The sequence below is a fragment of the Nannospalax galili genome, unplaced genomic scaffold (assembly GCF_000622305.1).
Source record: "Nannospalax galili isolate Female #2095 unplaced genomic scaffold, S.galili_v1.0 scaffold842, whole genome shotgun sequence".
NCBI classification, from domain to species: Eukaryota; Metazoa; Chordata; class Mammalia; order Rodentia; family Spalacidae; genus Nannospalax; species Nannospalax galili.
In genome coordinates this window covers 246409-273047 of record NW_008349291.1, presented here as the reverse complement: position 1 = coordinate 273047, position 26639 = coordinate 246409, and the positions used below count along the sequence as shown (strand labels likewise).

Genomic DNA, 26639 nt, shown 5'->3' with positions numbered 1-26639 from the left:
CTCAAAACAAGCAACAGTGCCAGACAAGCAATACCTTCTTTTGAGTTGTTGGCCAGGGTGGCCAAAGGAATTCTCAGATCGTAACCCAGCATAGAACTGGGAAAATGAACAGCAGACCCAAATCTTATCCAAAGGAACATAGACAACTGATTACTGCTAGATGGGGAACAGCTGACCCTCCTAAAACAAAGACCTCTATATAAGATGACTAGATTCACTGGATGGACAAGTAGTCGGGAATGGCTGGGGGTGCCGACAACACTGCAGATAGTAGCAGTGATATCAGAGTATAAGGGCTTTAGTTGGGGGAGGGAGGCTATGGGAGGGTGCTACCTGAGAAGTGGATGTATAAATAAATAATAAAAAAATAATTCTTCAAAGCATAAAAATTTGATCTGTAATAATTAGTAGATGTGAAATCTACCTTTGAAATCTACGTGATGACTTTATATCCATGCTTAGATGCCAAGGAGCTCAGAAAGTAACCGACTGTGACTAGTAATAATCAGATATAGAGATTAGAAACACATGTGCATTGTAGTGTCAATTGTATTAAAAATGAATTTTTCTGTATGAAACTGTATTTTAATAATGAAATGGAGATAGTTTTCAAAGCTTAAAACCTCATTTTTAATTTTGTCTTATAGGGTTTATACGGAGTACAATATTGTATAACTGTATTAATTCAACTCTAAACCTAAAAATTTACAGCCAATTTTGAAAGAGATGCATCTTAGCTCTGGAAATTGTTATTGAATATGTCAATGCTGTTTTAATGAAATGCTTATTCTAATTATATGGTTATTAAATAAATGATTAAAAAATATAAGAAATAAAAATAGTCATTGGAGGGGCTGGAGAGGTGACTTGGTTGTTAAGAACACTGGATGCCCTAACAGAGGACCCAGGTTCAATTTCCAGCACCTACATGGCAGCTAACAACTGTCGGTAACTCCAGTTCCAGGGGATCTGACACTTTCTGACCTCCTCGGGCACTGCACGACATGAGTACACTTACACATGTGCCGGCAATACACGCATACACTTAAAAGCAATAAAACTTTTTAAAAGTGCCATTGTAGAACACTTACCTAGCCTGAATGAAACCCTGGGTCCAATTCCTAGCACTGAAAAAAAGCTAGTCTATAATAGTAAAGGAGTCCATTCTCCAAGAGCACATAAGCCGGAGTGTACATGAATCAGATTACAGACGAACAAATTAAATGCAGTAAAAGAACCAAGAGCACTGAAATAGACAAATCTGAGGCAGGTAAGCACTAGGATAGCTTAGCAACCAGGACCTCCACCTGGCTCAAGCTTCCCACATACCACTTTTCCCAACAAAATGCTTAGCAGGCCCCATCTGCATCAGGCCACAGGCACACCCCTTCCAAACAAAGCAATCCAAAACAAACATCACTCCGACCTAAAGCTCCTTAGAAACCCCTAGAAACTCCAATTTCTTAACTAGATGTATCCTGGAAGACATTGGGGAAATCAGGGTCAGTGGCCAGATCCAGCCTGGACTGGTTTGGGGTATATGCACAGTAAAGTAAAGTGTGTCCTCTGAGTGAACTTTTAGGAAAATGTTTTTTTTTTTTTAACATCTTAGGCCTATGCATAATTGGGCAGGCATATGATTAAAGTTATATGTATCCAGGGAGGAGGTGCATGACCATATGGAAATGGTCCTACAGTCATCTGGGACCCTTCTCATACACACCTAAAGCAATGATGTTAGTATGCACAAGACCCATGCAAACTTAGGCAGACAAAAACCCAGGACAGACTGTAGAAATGACAAGCAGGCCCCAATCTTAGTAGAATTAGTGGCAGCTGATTACTGCAGGCTGCAGAAGAGCTGATCTTCTTGAAGGGAGAGACTCTAGATAGACTGACTAATCCCTGGTGGATGAACTTGCAGAAGGCTATCTCGGGACACTAACTTTACATAATAGGCCTCAATACAAATGACAGAATATATGAACCCCAGTGGGAGGGGGACTATGGAGGGGTGCCAAAGGGGAAGGGAGTATGAAGATGATTTTATGTATGAAATGCACAAAAATTCAATTAAAATTTTTTTTAAATTATATGTATCATGGGAAAGGGCATGTATAGTGGACAAAGGTTTACATATCCCATGCCCATTGTGATGGCTAATCCTGAGTGTCAATTTGACTGGATCTGGGATTAACTGAAATGAGAGAGATCTTCTTGACTGGATCATCTGAAGCTGGAAGACACACCCTAAATGTGGGTGTTACCTTCTGATGGCAGCCGGTATAAAAGGCCACGGCAGAGGAGAACACCTGGCTTTTTGCTTCTTGCCTTCTCTCTCACTGGGGATCCCATCTTGCTGCTGTAGACTGAAGACTAGCTGATCTTTTGGAATTCGTCAGACCTTCAGCACCAGATTGGGACTACTGAGACATCCAGCCTCATGGACTGAGCGACTTCGGATTCTCAGCCTCTCCAGTGTGGTGCAGCCATTGTTGGACTAAGACTCTATCCTGTGAGCTAAACTGATCTCTATACATATATATTCATCCTACCAGTTCTGTTTCTTTGGAGAACCCTGACTAATAATACACCCATCAAGCATAGCCGACCAACCACCCACACTACTCCCAGCACCCAGCTTCCTCTTTCTCCTAGACTTACAGGAGGAAGCCAGGCAGTGAGCAGTGCTTCTGAGCTGTGTGCTCACTCTGAGCTCTGCTCCTTTGCAGCACTTTCACTTTGCTTCAGAATAAAACCTTTGCTGTTTGTGTGTGCTCCTTCAATTCTTTGAACAAGCATTTATTTTTAAAAGTATTCTATTTTTATTTACTTTTATGTGTATGCGTGTATTGCCTGCATGTAGGTAAGTGCACCTGTGTCGCGCAATGCCTGCGGAGGTCAGAAGAGACTGCTGGATCCCCTGGAACTGGAGATACAGACAGTTCTTAGCTGCCATGTGGGTGCTGGGATTCAAACCTGGGTCTTCTGCAAGAATAACCAGTGTTCTTAACTGCTGAGCCATCTCTCCAGCCCCCTCTATTTATTTGTATGTGTGTGAGTGTACTGCCTGCATGTATGTAAGTGCACCCATGTCATGCAGTGCCCGCAGAGGTCAGAAGAGGACGTCGGATTCCCCTGGAACTGGAGTTATGAATGGTTGTTAGCCGCCATGTGGGTGCTGGGAATTGAACCTGGGTCCTCTGCAAGAGCAGGCAGTGTTCTTAACCATTGAGCCATCTCTGCAGCCCCTTTGCCTGCATTTATGTTAGTGCACCCATGTGTGCAATGCCCACAAAAGGCCCAAAGAGGGCATCAGATCTCCTAGAAGAGGGCATTGGATCCTGTGGAACTGGAGTTGCAGACATTAGGCACCCTGTGTGCTGGGAACCAAACCAGGGCAAGAGCAGCCAGTGCTCTTAACCACTGAACCATCTCTCCAGCCCACCTCCCAGACTACCCATCATAAACTTTTTTATGTATAAAAACGTATGAACCTATGTAGGAGAGAGATGGGATCTTATCACATTTAAGAAGTCTGTTCTGGGGCTGGAGAGATGGGGTTACAGATGGTTGTGAGTCACAATTTGGGTGCTGGGGCCCAAACCTGGGTCCTCTGTAAGAGCAACCAGTGCTCTTAACTGCTGAGCCATCTTTCCAGCCCCAGACTGTCCTGTATGGGGGTGGGGGCTGGAGAGATGGCATTGCAGGAGTGTCGTACACTTACACACAGGCAAAATGCTCATAAAAGTAAGTAGGTACTGGAGAGCTCACTCAGCAGTTAAGTGCACTGGTTACCCTTGCACAGGACCAGGTTTGGTTCCCAGCACCCACACAGCAGCTAACAACCATCTATAACTACAGTTCCAGGATATCTGGTGCTCTCCTGGCCTCCACTGGCATTGTACAACACAAGTGCACTTACATACATGCAGGCAAAACACTCACATACATAAAAACAAATTAAATTTTTTACCAGTTTTTTTTTTTTTTTTTTTTTTTTTGAGACAGGGTCTCCCTGTAGCCTCAGCTGACCCGGAACTCACTAGGTAGACCAGGCTGGTCTTGAACTCACAGAGATCCGCCTGCCTCTGCCTCCCAAGTGCTGGGATTAAAGGCATGCACCACCACACCCGACCAAAAACAAATTAAAATTTTTAAATAAAAATAAATTTATGGAGTTTGCTCTCATTCCCTGACTGTCTTGTATTTGCTCTATATTTAGAGAAGTCACTTAGAAGTAAATGTCATGTAGAGGACAAAGGGATTTACTTTTGCACAAGCAAATCTGTTTTCGATACTGTTAAGTAAGCCATTGATGTGAAATGTCATTTTCACTATAAATTTTCTTTATATGTACATGTATATATGACCACACACAATATTTCAAACCTGGGAAAATTCTTAGAATTTCATTAGGTATAAAAAAAAATCTGTGTAAGCCGGGCATGGTGGTGCACGCCTGTAGTCCCAGCACTTGGGAGGCAGAGGCAAGCGGATCTCTGTGAGTTCAAGGCCAGCCTGGTCTACATAGTGAGTTCCAGGACAGCTGGGGCTACAGGGAGACCCTGTCTCAAAAAGACAAAAAAAAAAAATCTGTGTAATGTCGGGCATGATGTTACATGTTTTTAATTCCAGTACTCAGGAGACAGAGGCAGGTGGACCTCTGTGAGATCAAGGCCAGCCTGGTCTACATAGTGAGCTCTAGACCAGCTGGGGCTACAGGGAGACCCTGTCTCAAAACAACAAAAACAAAGCAAAACAAACAAACAATCTGTGGACTAAAGATATCAATATGAGACTATGTCTTTCTTTAAGAGAAGAAAAAAATATCTGTTTCTTCAAGGTCCCATTTCCATCCTCTGTTAAAGTTTCATCAGTTTCTTTGTGTCTATATCCAGCCGGGAATTGGTATGGCTAGAATTGCAAATTCAAAATCAAGAAGTTCTATAAAATGGTAGATATTGTTATGTTAACAGACTCTGTAGCTACCTTCCCCACCCCCACCCCCCTCAGAAACCAGGCCATGGCCCCTGGAGCTCTCTGCAAGGTCTTGCACGCTCCCTCCCACTTCCATCTTTGAGACAACTGTGAATTACAGCTGGTCTTCATCACTGCCCCCTGACTTCTGGCAGTAGGTTACTCCAGGCTAGGGCATGTGGAATGAAGCTTGCCCAAGGCCCTGAAAAGCTGTAAGACAGAGAATCTCCCTTTGCTCTCAGGCTCTGAAGGGAACTGAGGAACCCGGAGGCTCCATGTCAGTTCAGGGTCCCTCCCGGCTCTGTCTCCTAATGTTCTCCCCCTTTAAGGGCCCCATCATGGCTGGCTATGGCCATAAGCCTGTAACTCTCCCGATAAAGTTCATTATGAAGGGTCATAGTGTGATGGCTTCTCTCTACAAACCTGCCTCTTTTATAAGTTATAACAGATATAAGTCCATAGGGAGTGTTTTGAACTTAAAAGAACTAGCAAACAGCAGTACTTCTAAAGGCATTAATATTTGTTTTAAACTCAATCTACACCAAATCAAATATGTTTGTGGGAAGCCAGTTTGAGCACTGGGCTATAATTCCATTTTCTTTTCTCCTTTAGTTTTGGAACTTTAAAAATTAGCAAATTATTTTGGTTTAAATGATGCAAGTTTGATGCGACTCACCTGCCTGGTACAGGGAAAGAGCATCAAACTTATATTTTTATTTTCTGTTCTTCACTGGCTATTGATCAAAATTTCTGCCTACTTTTTAAAATGTCTGTTTTGCTTTTGTTTACACAAACATGGTGAGTGTATCTCAGTAAATTCTACCTCAAGTGGCTTTTTTAAAAAGCAAATTTGGCTTCATAGAACTATTGGACGAATCGCTTTTCTTGGTGAGTCATATATTTATAGATTTATGCTGAAACAGAAGCCACCATCAGAGTCCAATGTCAATCCAAACGTATTAGATCTCACCTCTTAACTGTAACACAGAGCCTATGTAGCCCAGGCTGGCCTTAAACTCATTAGTAACTGAGATGACGTTGGTTGTCTACATTCAGGTTATGGGATCCTGGGGACTGAACCCAGGGCTTTTTGTGCCCACTAGGCAAGTACCTTACAAACTGAGTTACAACCTCAGCCCTTAACATTAGAATTCCTAAAAAAAAAAAAAAAAGCTTTAAAAAAAAGCTTTACACTCTCTCAAATCTGTTTCTGTTTCTTTATGATTAAAATGATCAGCTTTTCTTTATACATCATAGTATTTTTTATTTTCATTTAATATTTTTTTACTTTATGCCAGGCACGGTGCTAAGGAATTTACATGCATAACTTAATTCTCCCAAGAATTTTTGAGGTAGAACTGTTATTTCCATAATATAAATAAGAATGGAAATTCCAAAGGACAAAATGCTCCCCTAAAATTGGGAATGAGAAACAGAAGAGCAAGGGTTAGAGCCTCGATCTATCTGATGCTGGCAGGAGTTATAATTCTGGACGTATGTGAAGAATGAGATGGATAGAGACACGGAGGCTTTAAAAGAAGTCTGGAACCAGGTATTGGAGACAGGGAGGCATTTTAAGTTACTCTAAGGAAAATGCGCTTTTCCCCTAAGAACTTTTGGATGTCACTGAAGAATTAATGAAGGATAAATAATATGATCAAAACTTACTTAAGGTCTAGCTGAAATGTGGAAATTGACAGATCCAATGGGCGAATACACTTAGAAAGCTATTTCCATATGCCATGTGAAACAGATTAACACGTATCAGACAAGGACGGGGAAATGCAAATGATCTAATGGGTCACATCTGGGTCATATTTAGGAGATAAAACCTATAGTTCTTGGCAGGTGATTGGATGTGGAGGGCAAAGGAGAGGAAAGGGACAGGAATGACTCCATAGTATGAATTTTTTCATGATGAGCAAGATGTGCACGCTGCCTGAAAGACTTCCTGCAGTCTTTACATTCATAGGGTTTCTCTCCAGTATGGATTCGCTGATGTAGAGTAAGAGATCCACTGTAACTAAAGGCTTTCCCACAAATGTTACATTCATAAGGTTTCTCTCCAGTATGAATTCTTTGATGTTGAGCGAGGCCTGCATTTTGGCTAAATGTTTTCCTACATTCCTTACACATATAGGGTTTCTCTCCAGTATGACTTCTCTGATGCTGTGCCAGTGATGAACTGTTGCTGAAGGCCTTCCCACATTGAACACATTCATAGGGCTTCTCTCCAGTATGAACCCTCTGATGTTGATCAAGGTAAGCAATCTGGCTGAAGGCTTTTCTACATACTTTACATTCATAAGGTTTCTCTCCAGTATGAACTCTCTGATGCTGAGAAAGGTGTGCATACTGGCTGAAGGATTTCCTACATTCTTTACATTCATAGGGTCTCTCTCCCGTATGAATTCTTTGATGTACTATCAGGTATCCACGATGACTAAAGGCCTTCCCACACACATTACACACATAAGGTTTCTCTCCTGTATGAATCCTTTGATGTTGAGCAAGAAATGAACCATTACTAAAGGCTTTTCCACATTCAATACATTCAAAAGGTCTCTCTCCAGTATGAACTCTCTGGTGTTGAGTCAAGTGTGCAATCTGGCTGAAGGCTTTTTTACACTCTTTACACTGATAAGGTTTTTCTCCAGTATGAACTCTCTGATGTTGAGCAAGGTGTGCATTCTGGCTGAAGGCCTTTCTACATTCCTTACATTCATAAGGTTTTTCCCCAGTATGTATTCTCTTATGTTGAGCTAGGTTTGCACTTTGGCTGAAGGTTTTCCCGCATTCAACACATGCATAAGGTTTCTCTCCAGTATGAATTCTCTGATGGAGAGTTAGGGATGAGCTCTGGTTAAAGACTTTCTCACATTCATTACACTTCAAGATTTTCTTTTCTACGTAGACCTTCTTATGTTTTGCTTCCACAGACTTTTTCCGGTACCTTCTCTTTTGTGGTTCACACTTACGTGCTCTTTCTTTGGTGGAGAAACTCTGTGGTATACCTAGTATTGCATCCTGATGGAATGTGGGCCAAGATTTATTGCACCCATGTCTTTGATCTCCAGGGACTTCTTCATAAGGGGCAGTCAACTGACCTTCCAACTTGGTCTTGAGTAAGTCCTCGCTCTCACAATCTTCTTTCCATTTGGGACAGTCAAGGCTGTAACTAAGATGGCTTCTTCCCACTGTTAGTCCTTTGGCTGATTCTTCATAAATATCTTGCTTTGATGAAAATTCAGTGCCTTTAAACACGTACTCCCAATCTAAAAGATACCAAGAAAATAAAATGTTTTTTACATTTACTCATTAGAAGAAAACAAATGTTGAAACAAAAATAGGAAGTAGAAAAAAAAGAGGTTAAAGGACTGAATATCTCTTAATACAGCTTTAAAATTATACACAGTGAGAATATAAGGAACTTGATTAATCATTAGTAAATATCCTTCAGAGAACCAAAAAATTAAAATCACAACTACCATTTTATATTTAAGTTAACAATATGGTCTCCAAGCATGTTTCCTTTCTTCTTCTCAAGCTAAGTTAATCATTTTTAAACACCAATTTTAGAATTTGTCAAGAATGGGTAAAGCTGGGTGTGGTAGTGCAAGCCTTTAATTCCAGCCCTCGGGGGGCACAGGCAAGTGGAGTGGATCTCTGTGAGTTCAAGGCCAGCCTGGTCTACATAGTGGATTCCAGGCCAGCTGGGGTTACAGAGAGACCCTGTCTCAAAAAAAAAGAAAAAAGAAAAAGTAGCTAAAATTTTTTCATTGAATGCTCAGCTGTAAATTCACACCAGATGATGTCCGATGGTTTGTTAATTTTTTCAGTTGAGGAAAGGACTTCCTGAAAATAATTTTGAATAAGTTCAAACTAGATATAAATTTTCAGTTGATCCCTGAAGTACAATGCCTTCATGAAAGCATAACTTTGTATCAAATTGCTTGTCTTTATTAACTTAGTACAGGCCTTAATTTGCTTTCTCTTTACCAGTCCCAAATTTACTATTTTTCATTCCATTTATTATGTTTGTGTGTTCATGTGTGTGTGTAAGTGCATTCCATGCGGAGATCGGAGGACAACTTGCGGGAGTTGGTTCTCTCCTTCCACAATGTGGGTCCTGAGAACAGAGCTAGGGTCATCAGGTTTAGTGGTAAGAGCCTTTACCCACTGAGCCATCTTTTTTTTTTTTTTCAAAATTAAAACTTTATTGAAAAAAAAAACAAACATAATCACATTGTCTTGGTAGAGTAACTGAGCTTAAGGCCTTGTGAGAAAACACAAATGCAGGACGTTGTACGGGTCATTAGTGCTGCTTTCCTCTAAATGAACAGTCTCCTGTGAGTCAGGCCTTTCCTCCTGTAGGCTGGCCCGGGGCTGTTAACAACCCACACAAAGAACCACTCTCTAAGCATGGCTGACATCCGTGGCCATCTTGTAGCAAGCTGGACATTTTACATTGTGAAATAAGAACTTGGACTTTGAACTGGCCATTTCTTTCTATGTTTTTTCCTTTTCCTCTTCCAAGGATGGATGTAGTAAATCTCTAGCCAAGGCCTGGCAGTAGCTTCACCAGCACTATGGCTCCAGGTCTCTGAGGGGAGCCGCTCTCCCCACTGAGTCATCTTGCTGGCCAAAGATTACCTCTTTTTATGTGTTTTGAGACCAGGGTCTTAGAAGTCAACAAATCTAGGCAACAATTAGTAAATGCATAGAACTGCCTTGTCCTAATTTATATTGCTATAACCTACTTCTGACAACTATCCAATAGGTATTTATGGTATGTTCAATAAGACAGCCATATCTTGGGTCATAAGCCAAGACTCAATACATTTCAAAGTACCGGAATCAGAGAGAATATGTTCTCTAGCCTCAACAGAATCGAGTGTAAAACAAATGATGTCTAGTAAATACTACATAGTAGAGGACTAAGGAACCTCTGTCATTTTAAGATGCTTATATTTAAAATAACCCACAGAAGACTGTATGTAAGTCAGTAAGATGCCACCTCAGAAGGAGAGACTGCAGCTACACAGGAAAGCAGGAAGACACAAGCTACATGAGAAACTACACAATACAATCAACATGGAAATTAAAGCCAAATTAGGTTTCTTGAAAAGATCACCAATTTAAGCAAAACAACAAGAAAGAGGGCTGGTAAGGTGGCTGCTGAGCGGGTGAAGTTCTTGCCCCCAGGCCTACAGCCTGAATTGGGTCCCCAGAACCCACAAGGTAGAAAGAGAAAACCACCCTTGTAAGTTGTCCATTGACCTTTATACTCTGTGGCACGTGTGCATGTACCCACAGAATAAATACTCTATAAAAATATTTTAGAAAAATAACAAAAGAGAGCCAGAGGTAGGCAGATCTCTGTGAGTTCAAGGCCAGAGTTTCAGGCCAGCTGCTGTAAAAAAAAAGAAAAAAGGCAAAATGAAGAAAAATAACAAAAGAAAAAAATTACCAACATCAGAACTAAAAGCAGAATTATCACCACACTCTAGAAAACTAAAAAAGTATGAGAACATTATATTATATTAATAACCTGGACTACTCGAGTGAAATGCATAAATCTCTTGAAGGATACGGCCTTACCAAAGCTAAAGCAAGAAGAATTAATTTGGGCGAACTCACTTATTTTCATTTTATGTACATGAGTGTGTTGCCTGCATGTATGTAAATGTACCTATGTAGTAAAATTCTCACAGAGGCCAGAAGAGGGCGTCAGATCCCTTGGAACTGGAGTTAGAGATGGTTGTTAGCTGCCAAGTGGGTATTGGGATCTGAACTGGTCTTCTGCAAGGGCAGTCAGTACTCTTAACTGCTGAGCCACCTCTCCTGCCCCAAGCAAGAATTAAATGAAGTAACCCCACATCTATTAAATCCGTTACCTACAACTGTCTTCACTAGTGAATTCTACCAAAGATTTAAAGGCAAAGAAGACCATTCTATGAAACTCAGAAAGTAGAAGAGGATAAAAATACTTCTCAACTCGTCTTCATAAAGCCAGCATTCTCTTGATAATCAAGCTGTATAAAGACATTACTAGTAATCCCACAGATGCAGCACCTAAATATAAATGCAAAAACCATAGAAGGTCAAATTCAGCAAGATATGGAAGACATACTTTTGACCAAGAATTAACTCCAAGGAGTGCAAGACTGCTTTAATATGGAAAGTCACCAATGCGGTTCACCATGTTAACAGGAAAACAAAACTACACATGATCATCTCAGTCACCAATGAGGTTCACCATGTTAACAAGGAAAACAAAACTACACATGATCATCTCAGTCACCAATGCGGTTCACCATGTTAACAGGAAAACAAAACTACACATGATCATCTCAGTCACCAATGAGGTTCACGATGTTAACAAGGAAAACAAAACTACACATGATCATCTCAGTCACCAATGAGGTTCACCATGTTAACAGGAAAACAAAACTACACATGATCATCTCAGTCACCAATGAGGTTCACCATGTTAACAGGAAAACAAAACTACACATGATCATCTCAGTCACCAACGCGGTTCACCATGTTAACAGGAAAACAAAACTACACATGATCATCTCAGTCACCAACGCGGTTCACCATGTTAACAGGAAAACAAAACTACACATGATCATCTCAGTCACCAACGCGGTTCACCATGTTAACAGGAAAACAAAACTACACATGATCATCTCAACAGACGTACAAAGAGCACTGAATCTATTTATTATAAAACTTTTAGCAAACCAAGAACAGAAAGGAGCTGTTTTTAGTTAGCTGAAATCTACAGTTCACATCAAGTTAATGGTAAAAAGTAGAATACATATCCTCTCAAGACTGGAACAGTATAAGGAAACATGCTCTTACCAGCTCTACTCAACACTGTACAGGGCATGCTAGCCACTGCCACACGTCAGGAAAATAAAGGAAGGTAAAGGCGAGAAGGACGAAGTGAAACTGCCTGACTTCACAGACGGCATGATGATGCCAAACCGCCTGAGAATCAGGGAGAAAATGTACAACACACGGAACATGAGACTGGACATTAAAATATTCCTGAAAAATTAAAGAAATTGCAATAAATGACTTATTAAACCATAGGCATAAGTTATAAGAATTTGGTTAAGACTCCCAACTGATGTGTAGATTAAATATAATCTCAAACAAACTCTTTTCTGAGTGAAAATTCTCAACTTCGTTCTAAAATTTATATGATGCTCCAATATAGCCAAATTGTACTGCCTGGTGTCATTTTATATACTGCAACAGTAATTAGGACAATGCGTTTTTGTTTTTCTTTTCTTTTTGGAGACAGGGTCTCACTGTGCTGTCCTGGCTGGCCTGAACTCACTAGGTAAACTAGAATGGTCTCAAACTCAGGGTTCTGGCTCCTGAGTGTTGGGATTAAAGGCCTGTGCCACCAAGCCTGGTGACAATGTGGTTCCTATGAAAGGGTGAACATGTATAAAGTGGAGCAGCGGCACAGTCCAGAATTAAATCTGTACATGTGTATTCAGCAGACTTCCAGCAAAGATATCAAAGCAGTACAACAGTGAAGGAAAGCCTTCACCGACCAAGAGCACTATATATCCATGGCTGAAACCAATGAACCTCAGCCTTTACCCCACATAAGACACAAAGATTAGCTTCAAATGGATCAGCTCATAAACGTAAAAGCTAAGTCTATAAAACTACTAGAAGAAAAGCTTTGTGACTGAGCTTTAGCAAGAATTTCTTAGCTATGATGCAAGAAGCGACAAGACACACTAATGAACTGGATTTTACAAAAATTGAAAACTTTTGTTCTACCAAAGCCAGCATTAGAAAAACAAAGAGTCAAGACACATGCCTTTAATCCCAACCCTTGGGAGGCAGAGGCAGGAGGATTTCTATGAGATGGAGGCCAGCCTGGTCCACCTAGTGACTTCCAGGTGGTCTGGGACTAGGGAGAACTTGTCAAAAAAAAACAATAAAAAAAAGAAAAGAAAAAAAAAACCAAAAATGTGGGGGGCTGGAGAGATTGCTCCACAGTAAAGAGCACTGGCAGCTCTTGCAGAGGACCCAGGTTCGATTCCCAGCACTCACATGGCAGCTAACAGCCATTCGTAACTCCAATTCCAGGGGAATCCAATGTCCTCATCTGATCTCCATGGCTACTGCATGACACAGGTATACTTACACACATGCAGGCAATATACTCATACACAGAAAATAAAAATAAAATAAATTTGAACAAGCACTTCATGAAAGATACACATACATGGCCAACCAGCATATGAAAAGACGCTCCAAACTATTCATCACAGAAATGCCACCAAAGCCATGTTACAATGATGAGAACGGCAAAAATCAGAAACACACTGACGATGCCAAGACTCAGAGGGGATGTGAATAAAGCAGCTAGAGTGCTCGGAGCTCACTACAAAGAATACAAAATCCCTTTGGGGATTACCAAGTGCATTACAGAGTTAAACATAAAGCTCATGATTCCCTATGTCCACACAGAGGCTCGTACATGACAGCTTCAAGCAGCTTTATCTCTAACAGCCCCATGTAGAAAACAACAGATGCCCATCTCCAGGTGAATGGATAATTTGTTTACTCATAACAGACCCTAGTCAATACTCAGAGATAAAGAGAGTAATTATTCATACATGCAACATCCCAGATGGATCTCAAAACCATCCTGCTAAGGGAAATAAGCTATACATAACATAACCCACATGGCATGATTCCATTCAAGTTAGATGCAAACTAACCTAAAATGATAAAGGGGCTGGAGATGGCTCAGTGAGTAAAGCACTTGCCACACAAGCGGGAGGACCTGAGTTTGAATCCCTAGAGCCCATGTAAAGTTGAGCATGGTAATCCCAGTGCTCCCACAGGGACATGGGGTGAACGCAGGAGAACCCCAAGAAGCTTACAGACCAGCCAGCCTGGTGTATACAGCACAGCAGCAGACCCAGACCCTGCCTCAAGCACAGTGGAAGGAGAGGATGAGACCTGAGCCAGGCTGTCCTCTGCCTCCACACATATGCTGTGGATTGCATGCACCTGCATACACGCACACATGTGTGTGCACACATCATCCATATGCACACACCTGTGCACACACAGAATAAAATCAAATAGAATAATAGATTATACCAATGCTTCTTTGGAACTAGGAGTGAAAGAAAACACGGAGTACAGAGAGGCAAGCTGCCTTGGATAATTACGGAAAGCCTTGATTGTCTCATAGGTGATGGTCTCATAGGTATATACTCGTGCCAAAACTCCAACTGTACTGTTTATATGGATGCAGTTTACTGTGAACAGATCTTAAGATTAATACTACCTTGTGTTCAGCATGGTGGTGTACACCTTTAATCCCAGCACTTGGGAGGCAGAGGCAGGCGGATCTTCGTGAGTTCAAGGCCAGCCTGGTCTACACGGCGAGTTCTAGGCCAGCTGGCGCTACAGGGCGCCCCTCTCTCAAAAAAGACACACACACACACATACACACACAAAAGATTAATACTACTTGATCACACATAATAAAACAATCTGACCAAACTGGAATAAAACAAAGAAATTCTCTTTAAAAAAACAACTCAAGTGAAAGGGGAATTTAAAACTCTAGGGAATGGCAACAAGGGAGCGTGAAGAACTCAGAGGGACGCTCACAGCCCGTGACAATTTTACCACTGAGCAAAGGAGAATGAGCTTAGCAGATGAACCATTCTTTCAACAGTAGGGAGAATTTTCTTTTTAAGTTTGTGCTTTTTTTAAAAAAATATTTTATTTATTATTTTTATTTTATGTGTATGAGTGTATTGCCTGCATGCATGTGAGTGCACCCGTGTCGTGCAATGTCGTGGAGGTCAGAAGAGGCTTCGGATTCCCCTGGAACTGGAGTTAAGGAAGGTTTGCAGCTGCCATGTGGGTGCTGAGAATCGAACCCGGGTCCTCTGCAAGAGGTACTCTTAACAGCTGAGCCATTTCTCCAGCCCCAGGGAAAATTTTTTAAAGAGAAAATCAGGAGGAGAAAAAAAAGAGAAAAGCAAAAAACAGAGAATTGAAAAAAGAAAGTAGTAATTCAAAATAAAGCATAAGCTGGGTCTTGAAAAAATAAAACTGATCTATGAATAGTAACCTAATAAATTCTTTTTGAAATACTATGATGGGCATTGTGAAGTTCAAGGCCAGCCTGGTCTACAGAATGTGGTCTACAGGCCAGTCAGGGCTATACTGAGACCCTGTCAAAAAAAAAAAAAAGTAAACATAAAGAAATTAAAATCAGAAACTATTGTAGATATACAAGAGAATTATGGGGGCTGGAGAGATAGCTCAGTGGTTAAGAGCACTGACTGCTCTTGCAGAGGACCTGGGTTCAATTCCCAGCACCCACATGGCAGCTACGAACTGTCCTTAACTCCAGTTCCAGGGGAATCCAAAGCCCTCTTCTGACCTCTGCGGCATTGCACGACATGGATGCACTCACATACATCAGGCAATACTCATACACATAAAATAAAAATAATAAATAAAAATGTTTTAAAAAAAGAGAATTATGGGATTTGCTTGGATTCATGGAAATAAGTCTGATTGCCTAGACGAATAATTACTGGAGAAAGAACATAAAATCTAATCAAAGAAACTGTGGAGGCAGTGCCACAGAGGACACTGTGTAAGGTCTCCAAAATCTGCCTCCACAAAGACCTCAGCATCCACATCACCACTCAGCCTCTCACACAGGTTTACCATTCGTTCACAGTGACGCCTCTACATCAGACGACCTTTTCTTAGCCCCTCTCAATCCAATTGTAGGCTGCATCAATACCTGGGAATCTCTTCTCTTCTCTACCCCCCACCTCCTTTCAGGAAATCTCTTTCGCCACGCCCTCCCTACCCCCATGCCTCTTCCTCTTCCTCTTCCTCCTCCTCCTCCCTCCCCCTTCCTCTCTTTCCTCCTCTTCTCCCCAAAGCACAGCCATCATGGATCACTCTCTGTTTGAAACAGATGCTTCAGCATAACCTACCCCAGAGGCAGCAAGGATGATCCGGCCTTTCGGAACAGCAGAACCTCTCCTGGCAGAGACACCCACCTCCCCAGCTCTGTCTCACTCACCCTGGCTTGTGGGTCTTGTTCCCTCCTTCTCCATCCAGGGCTCTTTACCTTGTTCCAGTAATGAGATCACAGCTGGCTTGTAAACTGGAATTCCTGCTTACGAGAAACAGGGTTTAGTCACACTTGTGACATCAAGGCAAGTTTCTGCATTAAAGGGGTGGGGTATTAGGGTAGAAACTGAAGACGGAGAAATATTCTGAAGAATGGGGGAAATGAAGAAACAGTCCAAAGAAGCCGTTGCTCTGGTAAAGCGCAGTTTATTTAGGAAGCTTAAGGAAGAGAAGACATTGTAACTCTTGGAATTGGGCTTGCTATGTTGCTCAGGGTGTTTCCCTCAACTTCGGGGCTCAAGAAATCCTATTTTCTCAGCCCTCTGAGTACATGGAACTACAGACATGTGCCACTACACAGGACTTAAGAAAGAGAAACTGAGCCAGCAAAATGGCAGCAGGTAAAGTGCTTGCAATGTAAGCCCATTATGACCTGAGTTAGATCCATGGGACCCACATAAAGGTGGAGAGACAACCGATTCCACAAAGTTGCCCTCTAACTTCTACATGCACACCATGGCTTATGCACACTTCCCCCGAACATGAACACACACACACACACACACACACACACACACACACACAAATTCAGGTGGGTGTCGGGGCACACGCCTTTAATCTCAGTACTAGAGGGGCAGAAGCAGGTGTATCTGTGAGTTTGAGGCCAGCCTGGTCTACACAGTGAGTTCTAAGCCACACAGTGAGACCCTGTCTCAAATAAATAAATGATAGATAGATGATAGATGATAGATAGATAGATAGATAGATAGATGATAGATTAGATAGATAGATGATAGAACAGGGCTGAATTTCATCGCCAGACACCAGAAATGGAGACAGAGTGAAAGATGATTAGGTACATTAATAGATACATAGAGAAATGGATGGATGGATGAATGGATGGATGTATAGAACATAGGTCATAGAGGTGATAAATAGAAAGTTAGATCGATGTCAGATGCGTACAAGATACATAAATGGATGACTGATGATATAGATGATAGAGAGATGGTAGATAGATAAGATAGATAGATGATAGATAGATAGATAGACAGATAGATATATAGATAGATAGATAGATAGATAGATAGATAGATAGATAGATAGATAGATAGATAGATAGATAGAGCAAACAATGTAGTAAAGTTTTAAAATTAAAGGGACCAGTGAGGTGGCCCAGTGAGTAAAGGTGCTTACTGCCAAGTCCAAGTTCAATCTCTGAGATCTGCACATTGAAAGGAGAGACCCAACTTGAAACAGTTGTCCTCTTGACTTCCACATGCATGCCATGGTATGTACACACAAATACATACATGCACACAAATAAATAAATGTAACTAATTTTTTTTTTAATTAAGAGAAATTTAGTAAAGCAACTCAAAAGCATCCCAGAGATATGTCAGTGGAACACCACCCTGGGAGTGGTACTGAATCGCAGGAGGCCTCCTTACCCAGGGACACAAGGCTCCTGTAGTTCTCCATGGTCACTTTCCTGTACAGATCTTTCTGAGCAGGGTTCAGCCATTCCCATTCCTCTTGAGTGAAATGTACAGACACATCCCCAAACGTCACCAAATCCTGAAATGACACAAACACATTATTATTCAACTACTGCTCAAATTTTCAGGTGGGCCCAGGTGAAAGAGTCAAAGCTGGATGTAGTGGTGCATACCTGTAGGCAACACTCAGTAGGCAGAGGGAACGGGATCCTGAGTTCCAAGCCAGTCTGGGCTACAGAGTGAGTTCCAGGTTAGTTTGCAAGACCCTGTCTCAAAAACAAAAACAAAACCTAGCAGAAACAATACAACACAACAAACAAACAGAAAAAGAGCTAACATTAGCTAAACTGATAGTGCTTGTTAACGTGTTTGCTTTGTTTTTGTTTGTTTGGAGACAGGGACTTGTATATGGCTCCAGCAGCCTGAATTCACAATCCTCCTGCCTCAGCTTCCCAAGAGCTACGATTAAGTGTACACCAGCATGTCTTCCTCCCTTCCTCTTTCTCTTTGCTCCCTCCCCATTCTTTCTGTCAGACAGGGTCTTGCTATGAAGCCTACGCTGGCCTTGAACTCCCCATCCTTCTGCCGCAGGCTCTCAATTGCTAAAATCCCAGCTGTGACCACCACCAGCAAGCATCCCTCTTACATTCTGAGAAATGCATGTCAGCAATGGCTATGCTTGTCTTGATATTCTGCTATGAAAAGGATATAATTTCTGAGAAAAATCTCTACTGGTGGAGAAAAGACATGTCCACTGATAAAACTGAGCAGTAACACCATAATCAGTCAAGTGTACAATAATAAATTATTTGTATTGAATGCCAAGGAATTTATCTACTTGGAGAAAACAGAACACAGTGGGGCAGGAAAGATTGCTATGTAATAAGTAATGGATGGATGTTATCTTAGACTAGCCACTTAATGATTTGTAAGAATTATGTATAATTAATAAGATAAGGAAAAATAGGGGCTGGAGAGATGGCTCAGTGGTTAAGAGCACTGGCTGCTCTTACAGAGGACACGGGTTTGGTTCCTAACGCCCACTTGGTGGCTAAGAACCATCCATAACCCCAGAGGATTTGACACTCTCTTCTGACCACTGCATGTACATGGTACACATACATACATGAGGGCAAAAAACTTATATACATAAAAATAAGTAAATCTTTCTTTAAAAGGTTCTTAAAAGATATGCATTAAAATCACTGTGGGAAGGAAACTCATTAAAGATGTATTTTCCTGGGTCCTATCACCAGGATAGGAGTCGGCAGGCTGGATTGGACTCCTGGAAACAGTATTTGGGTTGATGGGCTCTTTCAACCACCTATTCTGTACACAATACCCTCTGCTTTTTCCTTTTTCCATTATCCATTCAATGGCAGAAGAGGTGGCTGAACACTGTCATTCTGGTCTCCCTCTTACAGAGGAAGAACTCACTCCTTTGTTCGTATTTGTGATGAATATTTACCGGCTGCTTAGTACCTAGTGGGCACCATTCTATGAATCGAGAATACAAACATGAACAAAATAAAGTTCCCCCCCTTGCAGATTTAAAACTCTAACAAAGAAAGGCATTTAAACATGAGGCCATACAATATCAGGTAGTATAAAGTAATACCAGGGCCAGGTGTGGTGGTGTGCACCTTTAATTCCAGCATTAGGGAGGCAGAGGCAGGTGGATCTCTGTGAGACTGAGGCCAGCCTGGTCTCAATAGTGAGATCCAGGCTAGCTGGGACTACAGGGAGATCCTGACTCAAATAAACAAACAAAAAAGTACACTTGCTGCTCTTGCAGAGGACCTGAGTTCAGTTCCAGCACCCAGGTCTGGCGGCTCACAGCTGCCTATAACACCAGCTCCAGGGAATCTCATGCCTCTGACCTCTGCAGGCACCTGCACTCATGAACTCATACCCACACCTTCTTCTGTCCTCCATGGGCACTCACACACACACACACACACACACACACACACACACACAATTAAATTTTTTTAAAATATTTTTTAAAAATTCAGTTTCTTGGGCTGGAGAGATGGCTCATAGGTTAAGAGCACTGGCTACTCTTGCAGAGGACCTGGGTTCAATTCCCAGCACCCACATGGCAGCTAACAACTGTTTGTAACTCCAGTTCCAGGGAATCCGACAGTCTCTTCTGTCCTCCACGGGCATTGCATGACATGGGTGCACTTACCTACATGCAGGCAATACATGCATACACATAAAATAAAAAGAATAAATAAAATATTAAAAAAAGAGTATTACCACCAGTTGAAAGCCAGCCTGGGCTACATAGGAAGTTCCAAGCTAGCCTGGACTATGAAGTGAGGCCATATCTCAAAGAAGCAAAACCAAAAAAGTCCAGTTTCTCTGTCAAACTAACACACACAATGCTCCACAGCTGTATGTGGCTAGGGCTAGTGGTATGGTACTGGGCAGTGGAGCTATACAACATTCCTACTATTGTGCTGCTCTGCCTGTTTGAGACATTCCCACAGCTTCTTAACTGTGGGTTACAACTCGACATCTGAATGGTCAAAAACCAAACACAAAAAAGACAACAGTACGGAGTTTCTGAGCATGTGCTGCCCCTAAACGAAGTCAAAACACATGAGGAATCCAAGGTGTTTGTGGCAGCACTCATCTGTTCATCTGTGTTCTCAAGGAAACTGGGATCCAGTGCAGCCTTGGCTCTGAACACGCACATGTGCACTTTGCACTGTGCATGCCATCATGCCCATACAACCCCAACCAATGAAATGAAGCCAGAAACACCTCAGGTCAGATTTGAGACTATGAGGACCTGAGTTTGGTTCCCAGTACCCATATCTGGCAGCTCTCAACTCCTGTCACTCCAGCTCCAGGAGAGCTAACATCCTCCATCCTCTCTGGCACTGCCGTCCTCCGCAGGCACTTGCACTAATGTGCACGTACCTACATACAGACACATACACATACATGTAACTAAGACATGTATTTTGAGACAGGGTCTCCCTGTAGCCCCAGCTGTCCTGGAACTCACTGTGTAGACCAGGCTGGCCTTGAACTCACAGAGATCCGCCTGCCTCTGCCTCCCAAGTGCTGGGATTAAAGGCATGTGCCACCACGCCTGGCTCTAAAAATATTTTTTAAACAATTGCATTGTTTTACTGTATGTACAGAGTTTCTGTTCTTTTTTCTAGATTTATCATGTTGTTTGTTTGTATGATACAGGGTCTCCCTGTAGCCACAGCTGACCTGGAACTATGTAGACCAGGCTGGCCTTGATCTCAAAAAGATTCACCTGCCTCTGCCTCCCATGTGCTGGGATTAAAGGTGTGTGCCACCATGCCCTGTCCTATTTTTATTGTTTTTAATTATGTGTCTATGTGTAGGCCTGTGCATGGGAATGCAGGTGCCACGAAGGCCAAAGAAGTCAGATCCCCCTGCAGCAACTGCTCAACACGGATGCTGGTGACCAAACTCCAGTCCTCTGCGAGAGCAGCTTATATATTCTTAACTGCAGAGCTCTCTAGCCCCAGTTTTCTGTTCTTACAAAAACACTATGGGGGCTGGAGAGACACCTCAGTGGTTAAGAATGCATACTCCTCTTGCACAGGACCAGAGTTTGGTTCCCAACACCCACATAAGGTGATTCAGAACCACCTAAAACTCCAACTCCGGGGGGATCTGACACCCTCTTTTGGCCTTGACACACACAGACACACACATGTATATATAATGTAAAATAAAAATAAAATCTTAAAAATTAGAACACTATAGCTCAATTGCAGAGACTAAATGGTGGTTCATACAAGACAGGCATGAGTGGAAGGGCTGGGAGAAGGGAGTCCCACTGATAGCCTGTGTTTATCTGTGTAGCCTCCCAGTCTACTGTAAAATCCTTGTCCCAGCCTTCAGCATGAAAGCCTGGTCCCGCGCTCTCAAAAAGGAATTAGATATGAGGTAACCAGAGAAAGTGCAATTGTATCATGGAAGTCATGTCTCCTGATGGTCAAATGTGCTTTTGTGCCGTCTCTCCAGTCCCATGGCATCTTATTTTTCCGGCAGAGTCAAGGAACATTTTGGTTTCTGGAATTCAGCAGCCTGATGGGATCTCATTAGAGAGTCACTTGCTCTTGGTTTCCATTCCAGCAAAAATAATAATAATAATAATAATAATAATAATAATAATAATAATAAAATCCCCCAGAACCCAAGAGCATCCCTCATCCCCAAGCCAGCATTTCTTCTTTATTCATGAACGAACTCAGCCCCTCCTGTGGGTTCAGTGCTGTTAGGAACACTAAAGAGGTGAAAATACACTCTGGTGGGTTATGAAAGCCCTACACTGTGCACTGGAGGCTGAGGTCACCGTGTGTTAGCTGTGACTGGTAGGAAGGAGCTTTCTCCACAGTCTTGGTTTGAAAAGAAGACAAAGAAGTAGGAGGGCTACTGAGTGCTCTGAGTCATCGTATTTGGCAAAGACTCCATCCAGTTCAAGGGGCTGGAGAGATGGCTCAGCGGTTAGGAGCACTGGCTGCTCTTGCAGAGAACCTGGGTTCAATTCCCAGCACCCACATAGCAGCTAACAACTGTCTGTAACTCCAGTTCCAGGGGATCTGATGCCCTCTTATGGCCTCCACAGGCTTTGCATGACCCTGATGTACTTATACACATGCAGGCAATACACTCATACGCAAAAATATAAATAAAAAATAATCATTAATTAATTAATTTTTAAAAAAGATGGCATTTCAGGGAAGAGAGAAGTGGGTGTTTCTTACCTTGGACATGGCGTTAAAACTTTAGGAACATATGACTGTGTTTCTGTTCTCTGCCTTTAAGTTCTTTTCTGGGAGAAGGGCAATATCCTAAGAAAGGAGAGCTGGGCAAGGGGAAAGAAACCATGAAATTCCAGGCCTGCCCTGCAGTCCCCAGCACCAGCCTGGAAACCCTTCTCTCCTCCTCTCCCTCTCCCATCACAGAAGAGCACTGGCGGTATCATTAAGTACATTTAGAGTTCTCTTTCCTTTGTGCTATTTCAAGAATTCAACACATTTTATGTATAAGTTATCTCTTCACTTATAAACAGTAAGATGAATTATGGAATGGCCGCACAAAGTAAGAGTCTTCTACCCCATCACACGTGAAGGCTTTGCATCATTGAAATTATCTAAGTAACAAGTAATTGAGCCAGACTGGAAATAAAATTTTAATTTTTAGTCTACCAGATGATGATGTTGAAAGTGTCCCCACCCTTTCTACAAGGCTATGAAATGAATGCCTTGCAGAAAGCAGCTTTACACAGAGGTACCATGTGATCCGGAGGACACTGGACCAGACAGTCAGGACACTGCTTCTGATCTTGGCTTATTAACAAACTGCACCTGAAAGCCAAGTTCTTGACTTTTCTGAGCAATTTCCTCAGAAAGGGGTGAAGGGTAACTGCAGTCAACCATCTTCTTTTTCTGTTGCTTTTTTGTTTTGGGTTTTTTTGCTTTGTTTTGTTTTATGTTGTTTTGGTTTTATTGAGACATAGTCTTCCTGTAGGCACAGCTGTCCTGGAACTTGCTATGTAGACCAGGCCGGTCTTGATCTCAGAGATCAGACTGCCTCTGCCTCCTGAGTGCTGGGACTTGGGGACTCGCCAGGCTTTAAGCCATCTTCTTAATCATGAGTCGTTTTTCCCACTAGAACTCACTGCCTTGAAGAATAAAACCTTTAAGAAGCAGTATAACCCAGTGCTAAGAAGTCCCGTATCTACATGTTAGAGTGCCTAGATTCAAACACCCAGTACACGGCATCTAGTCAAATTCTGTTCACACAATCACACATACTCTCATGCCCCCTCCTCATAACACAATGACATACTGTTACACATTCTCCAGCACTGTCACTCAGTCTCAGTTACACTATATCACATACAGTGACCTAAACTCACATACTGTCTCTCACAGTGTCACAGGCTCCATCCCTGGTGGCAGAGACCTCCCTGTAGGAGCATCATAGTTCCAAACACAGCCTCACCCTCACAGGCCTGCTCACACATGGTGGCATACTCAGGTTGTATTCTCACAGTTTGTCACAGTCTTACAATGCCATAAGTCACTCACGTGAGGTGACGAAGTTTCATACTGTCCCACACGTCCTCAAAGCCTCACATCGTCTCACACACTGTCACAAGCCTCCACACACATGGTGGTGCAGTCTTGTCCTGTCATACACAGTCACAGGCCTCCTCAATACCGTGAGCAATCTCACACATGGTCACACACACCGTCACAAGTCTCCTCAATACCATGATGCAATCTCACAGGTCATACACTGTCACATACATTGTCACACACGGGTCTCCTCAATACCTTGATGCAATCTCACATGTCTTACACTGTCACATCATTGTCACACACAAGTCTCCTCAATACCACAATACAATCTCATATGTCATACACTGTCACATATATTGTCACACACGGGTCTCAATACCGTGATGCAATCTCATATGTCATACACTGTCACATATATTGTCACAGATGGCCCCCTCAATACCGTGAGCGATCTCATGTCACACACATGGTCATACACATGGTCACAGCCTCTCAGCCTCACAGTCACAGGCCCCTCACACAGATGTCACTCGGGTCCCCCCCGCTGTCACGAGCTGTCACACGGTCTCCACGGCCACCCGCAAGGCTGCTCCCCCCTCCATGGACCCAGCGGCACCGCGCTCCTCACCGGGCGCTTCCTCGGTCCGCGTCGCCCCTCGCTCGGCGCCGTCGCAGGCTGAACCGGGCCCGGGGCTCGATCCCGCGCCACCGACGGCTCTCACAAAGGCGCGGCTGCGGCGGGGGTCCGCGCAGGGGCCGCTGGGAGATGGAGTCCAGCGCTCGGCCGGCGCGGCGCAGGGCATGCTGGGAATGCCCGCCCCGGCGCGGCTCCCAAGTCCAGGTGTCTCTGCCCACACGCTGTCTCCCCTGAGGGTCTTCAGAACCAGAACCAACCCCGGGCTGGGCGGGCGGAAGCATTGCAGGGCCGGCCGGGGTTGCGCATGCGCAGGTCGCTTGGCCGGATATTCCAGGTTGCTCCCTCATCCCCGGGGTGGTCGGACGCGCACGCGCAGTGCAGGCCAGTGCTGGGTAACGGTGCTGAAGGCGGGCCAGAGCCCCAGGGTGTCACTAGGCGGCTGTGTGGTCAAGGCCAAGGTGTAGGTTCCCTTGCTTCTTTACTGCTCTCGGTCTTTCCCTTTAAGTCATCATTTATGATGAGCTCTGTGCCAGGCACTGGGGACTCAACAGTGAACCAGGGGACCAGCGTCCTCACCATCATGGAACTGACATGAATTTAGGGGGAAGTGAGCTAGGGGTGTAACCCAGTGGTAGACTGCTTGCTTAGCATGCCTGAGGCCCTAGATTCAGTCTGCCAGGGGAAAAACGTACTGCCAGAAAAGGGGGGTGGAAGTAAATTTTTCCAAAAAGATACATATATTGGGCATTGATACTTTTTTTTTTTTTTTAAAGTATTAAGATCATTCAGAAAGGAGGATCAAAACTTGGAGGCCAGTCTGGGCTGTAACCCTCCCGGCAGGAAAGGTAGTAGTTCCTGTTTTCGGCTATCAGACTATTGAGACAATGGCTCCCAAGAAAATGGGATTTTTCTTAGGAATCTTTTGTTGGGAGAAAGAAGGGCTGAAACCTGGTACCAGGCAGAAGAGGAACTTGTCTGCACAAAGATTTCACACAGTTTTGACATTTGGCAGGAGAGCCAGGACAACGATGGGTCAGTGTAGGGACCACAACCTCACACCTTCACCAGGACCGTTTAGTTATGTATGTCTTTTATTCTCTATTTAGACCTGAACTTCATGGACTTGGGGATCGTGTGTGTGTGTGTGTGTGCGTGCGTGTGTGTGTGTGTGTGTGCGTGCGTGTGTGTGTGTGTGTGTGCGTGCGTGTGTGTGTGTGTGTAACTGCATCTTCCCAAAGTGGCTAGCTACACCAAATAAATATTTCTCTGCTTTTCATTACCACTAAATTCTCTAACTGGCCTCCTGCAGCAGGTGGCCAAGCCCAGCCTCTTAGGGCTTCCAGACCCAAGCTCAGACCCTACCAACTCTGGGAACATGGCTACATAGATCTTGAGTCAAAAACCAGCACTAGAGAGATGGTTGAGCAGTTAAGAGTACTGGCTGCTCTTGCAGACGACTCAGGTTCGAAACCCAGCACCCACATGGTGGCTAACAACCATCTGTAACACCAGTTCCAGAGATCTGACACCCTCTTCTGACCTCTTCAGGCATTGTATGACATGGGTGAACTTAACATACATGCAGGCAAAACACATATAAAAAGTAAAAAAATATTGGGCTGGAGAGATCGCTCAGCGGTTTAGAGCACTGACTGCTCTTGCACAGGACCTGGGTCAATTCCCAGCACCCACATGGTGGCTGAAAACCATCCTTAACTTCAGCTTAAGGGGAATCCAAAACCTTCTTCTGACCTCTGAGGCATTGCACAACATGGGTGTACTTACTTACATGCAGGCAGTACACTCATACACATAAAGTAAAAATAATAAAATATGGCACAACTTGCCAGCCTCTCTCCTGGTCCCCAGGAGCCCTTGGGGCCTCTTTCCGCCCCCAACTCCTTTTGCATCTCTGGGTGTGAAGGCCACCAGCTGCCCGAGACCACCATCTTCCCTGGGCCCTGCTCCCAGGCTAGTCCAACCCCCAAATTCCTGAGGACAGCATCTTTCCTGGAGGGATCCAGACGTTAGGAGAAAGCCTGAGAGCTTCTGATCCTCATCTGACTTGGGCCTCTGTGGGAACTCTTGAAGACCAAAGCAATCTGGCCACTCGAATATAAAATCGAAAGGGAGAATTGGAAGCTTAGACAAACCATCTTTTCATTCCCCAAAAGTAAACCACAAAGGCACATAAAGTTAAAAACTTGAAGGCTTGAGTTTCACACAAGAATCAGAAACTACAAAAGAAATTCACATGTCAAAATCACAGAGAAA

At 43.2% G+C, this 26639-nt stretch overlaps 1 protein-coding gene across 3 annotated transcripts; it reads right to left on the bottom strand.

Moving 5' to 3' along the window:
* Positions 1 to 6223: 6223 nt before the first annotated feature.
* On the bottom strand, positions 6224 to 24628 carry Znf583 (zinc finger protein 583). 3 transcript variants are annotated; one of them, XM_029570183.1, is made up of 6 exons: positions 24357 to 24626; positions 22406 to 22506; positions 17816 to 17874; positions 17595 to 17721; positions 16094 to 16186; positions 6225 to 8255 (listed from the first exon to the last, which is right to left on the bottom strand). In XM_029570183.1, exons 4-6 carry the CDS (start codon positions 17623 to 17625, stop codon positions 6799 to 6801), a joined length of 1581 nt encoding a protein of 526 aa, XP_029426043.1. In that variant the 5' UTR covers positions 17626 to 17721; positions 17816 to 17874; positions 22406 to 22506; positions 24357 to 24626; the 3' UTR covers positions 6225 to 6798. The 3 variants fall into 3 exon arrangements, with proteins under 3 accessions (XP_029426042.1, XP_029426043.1, XP_008844850.1); XM_008846628.3 differs by lacking the exon at positions 17816 to 17874; XM_029570182.1 differs by lacking the exons at positions 16094 to 16186; positions 17816 to 17874 and having other exon boundaries at positions 6224 to 8255; positions 24357 to 24628.
* Positions 24629 to 26639: the final 2011 nt, after the last annotated feature.

Excerpts from the sequence above, each read along its gene's own strand:
- Znf583 (XM_008846628.3), bottom strand. Across the intron at positions 16,187-17,594 it reads CAGGAGCCTTGTGTCCCTGG|GAATTCCAGTTTACAAGCCA; the intron begins GTAAGGAGGCCT and ends TCTCGTAAGCAG. Across the intron at positions 8,256-16,093 it reads AACAAGACCCACAAGCCAGG|ATTGGGAGTACGTGTTTAAA; the intron begins GTGAGTGAGACA and ends GGTATCTTTTAG.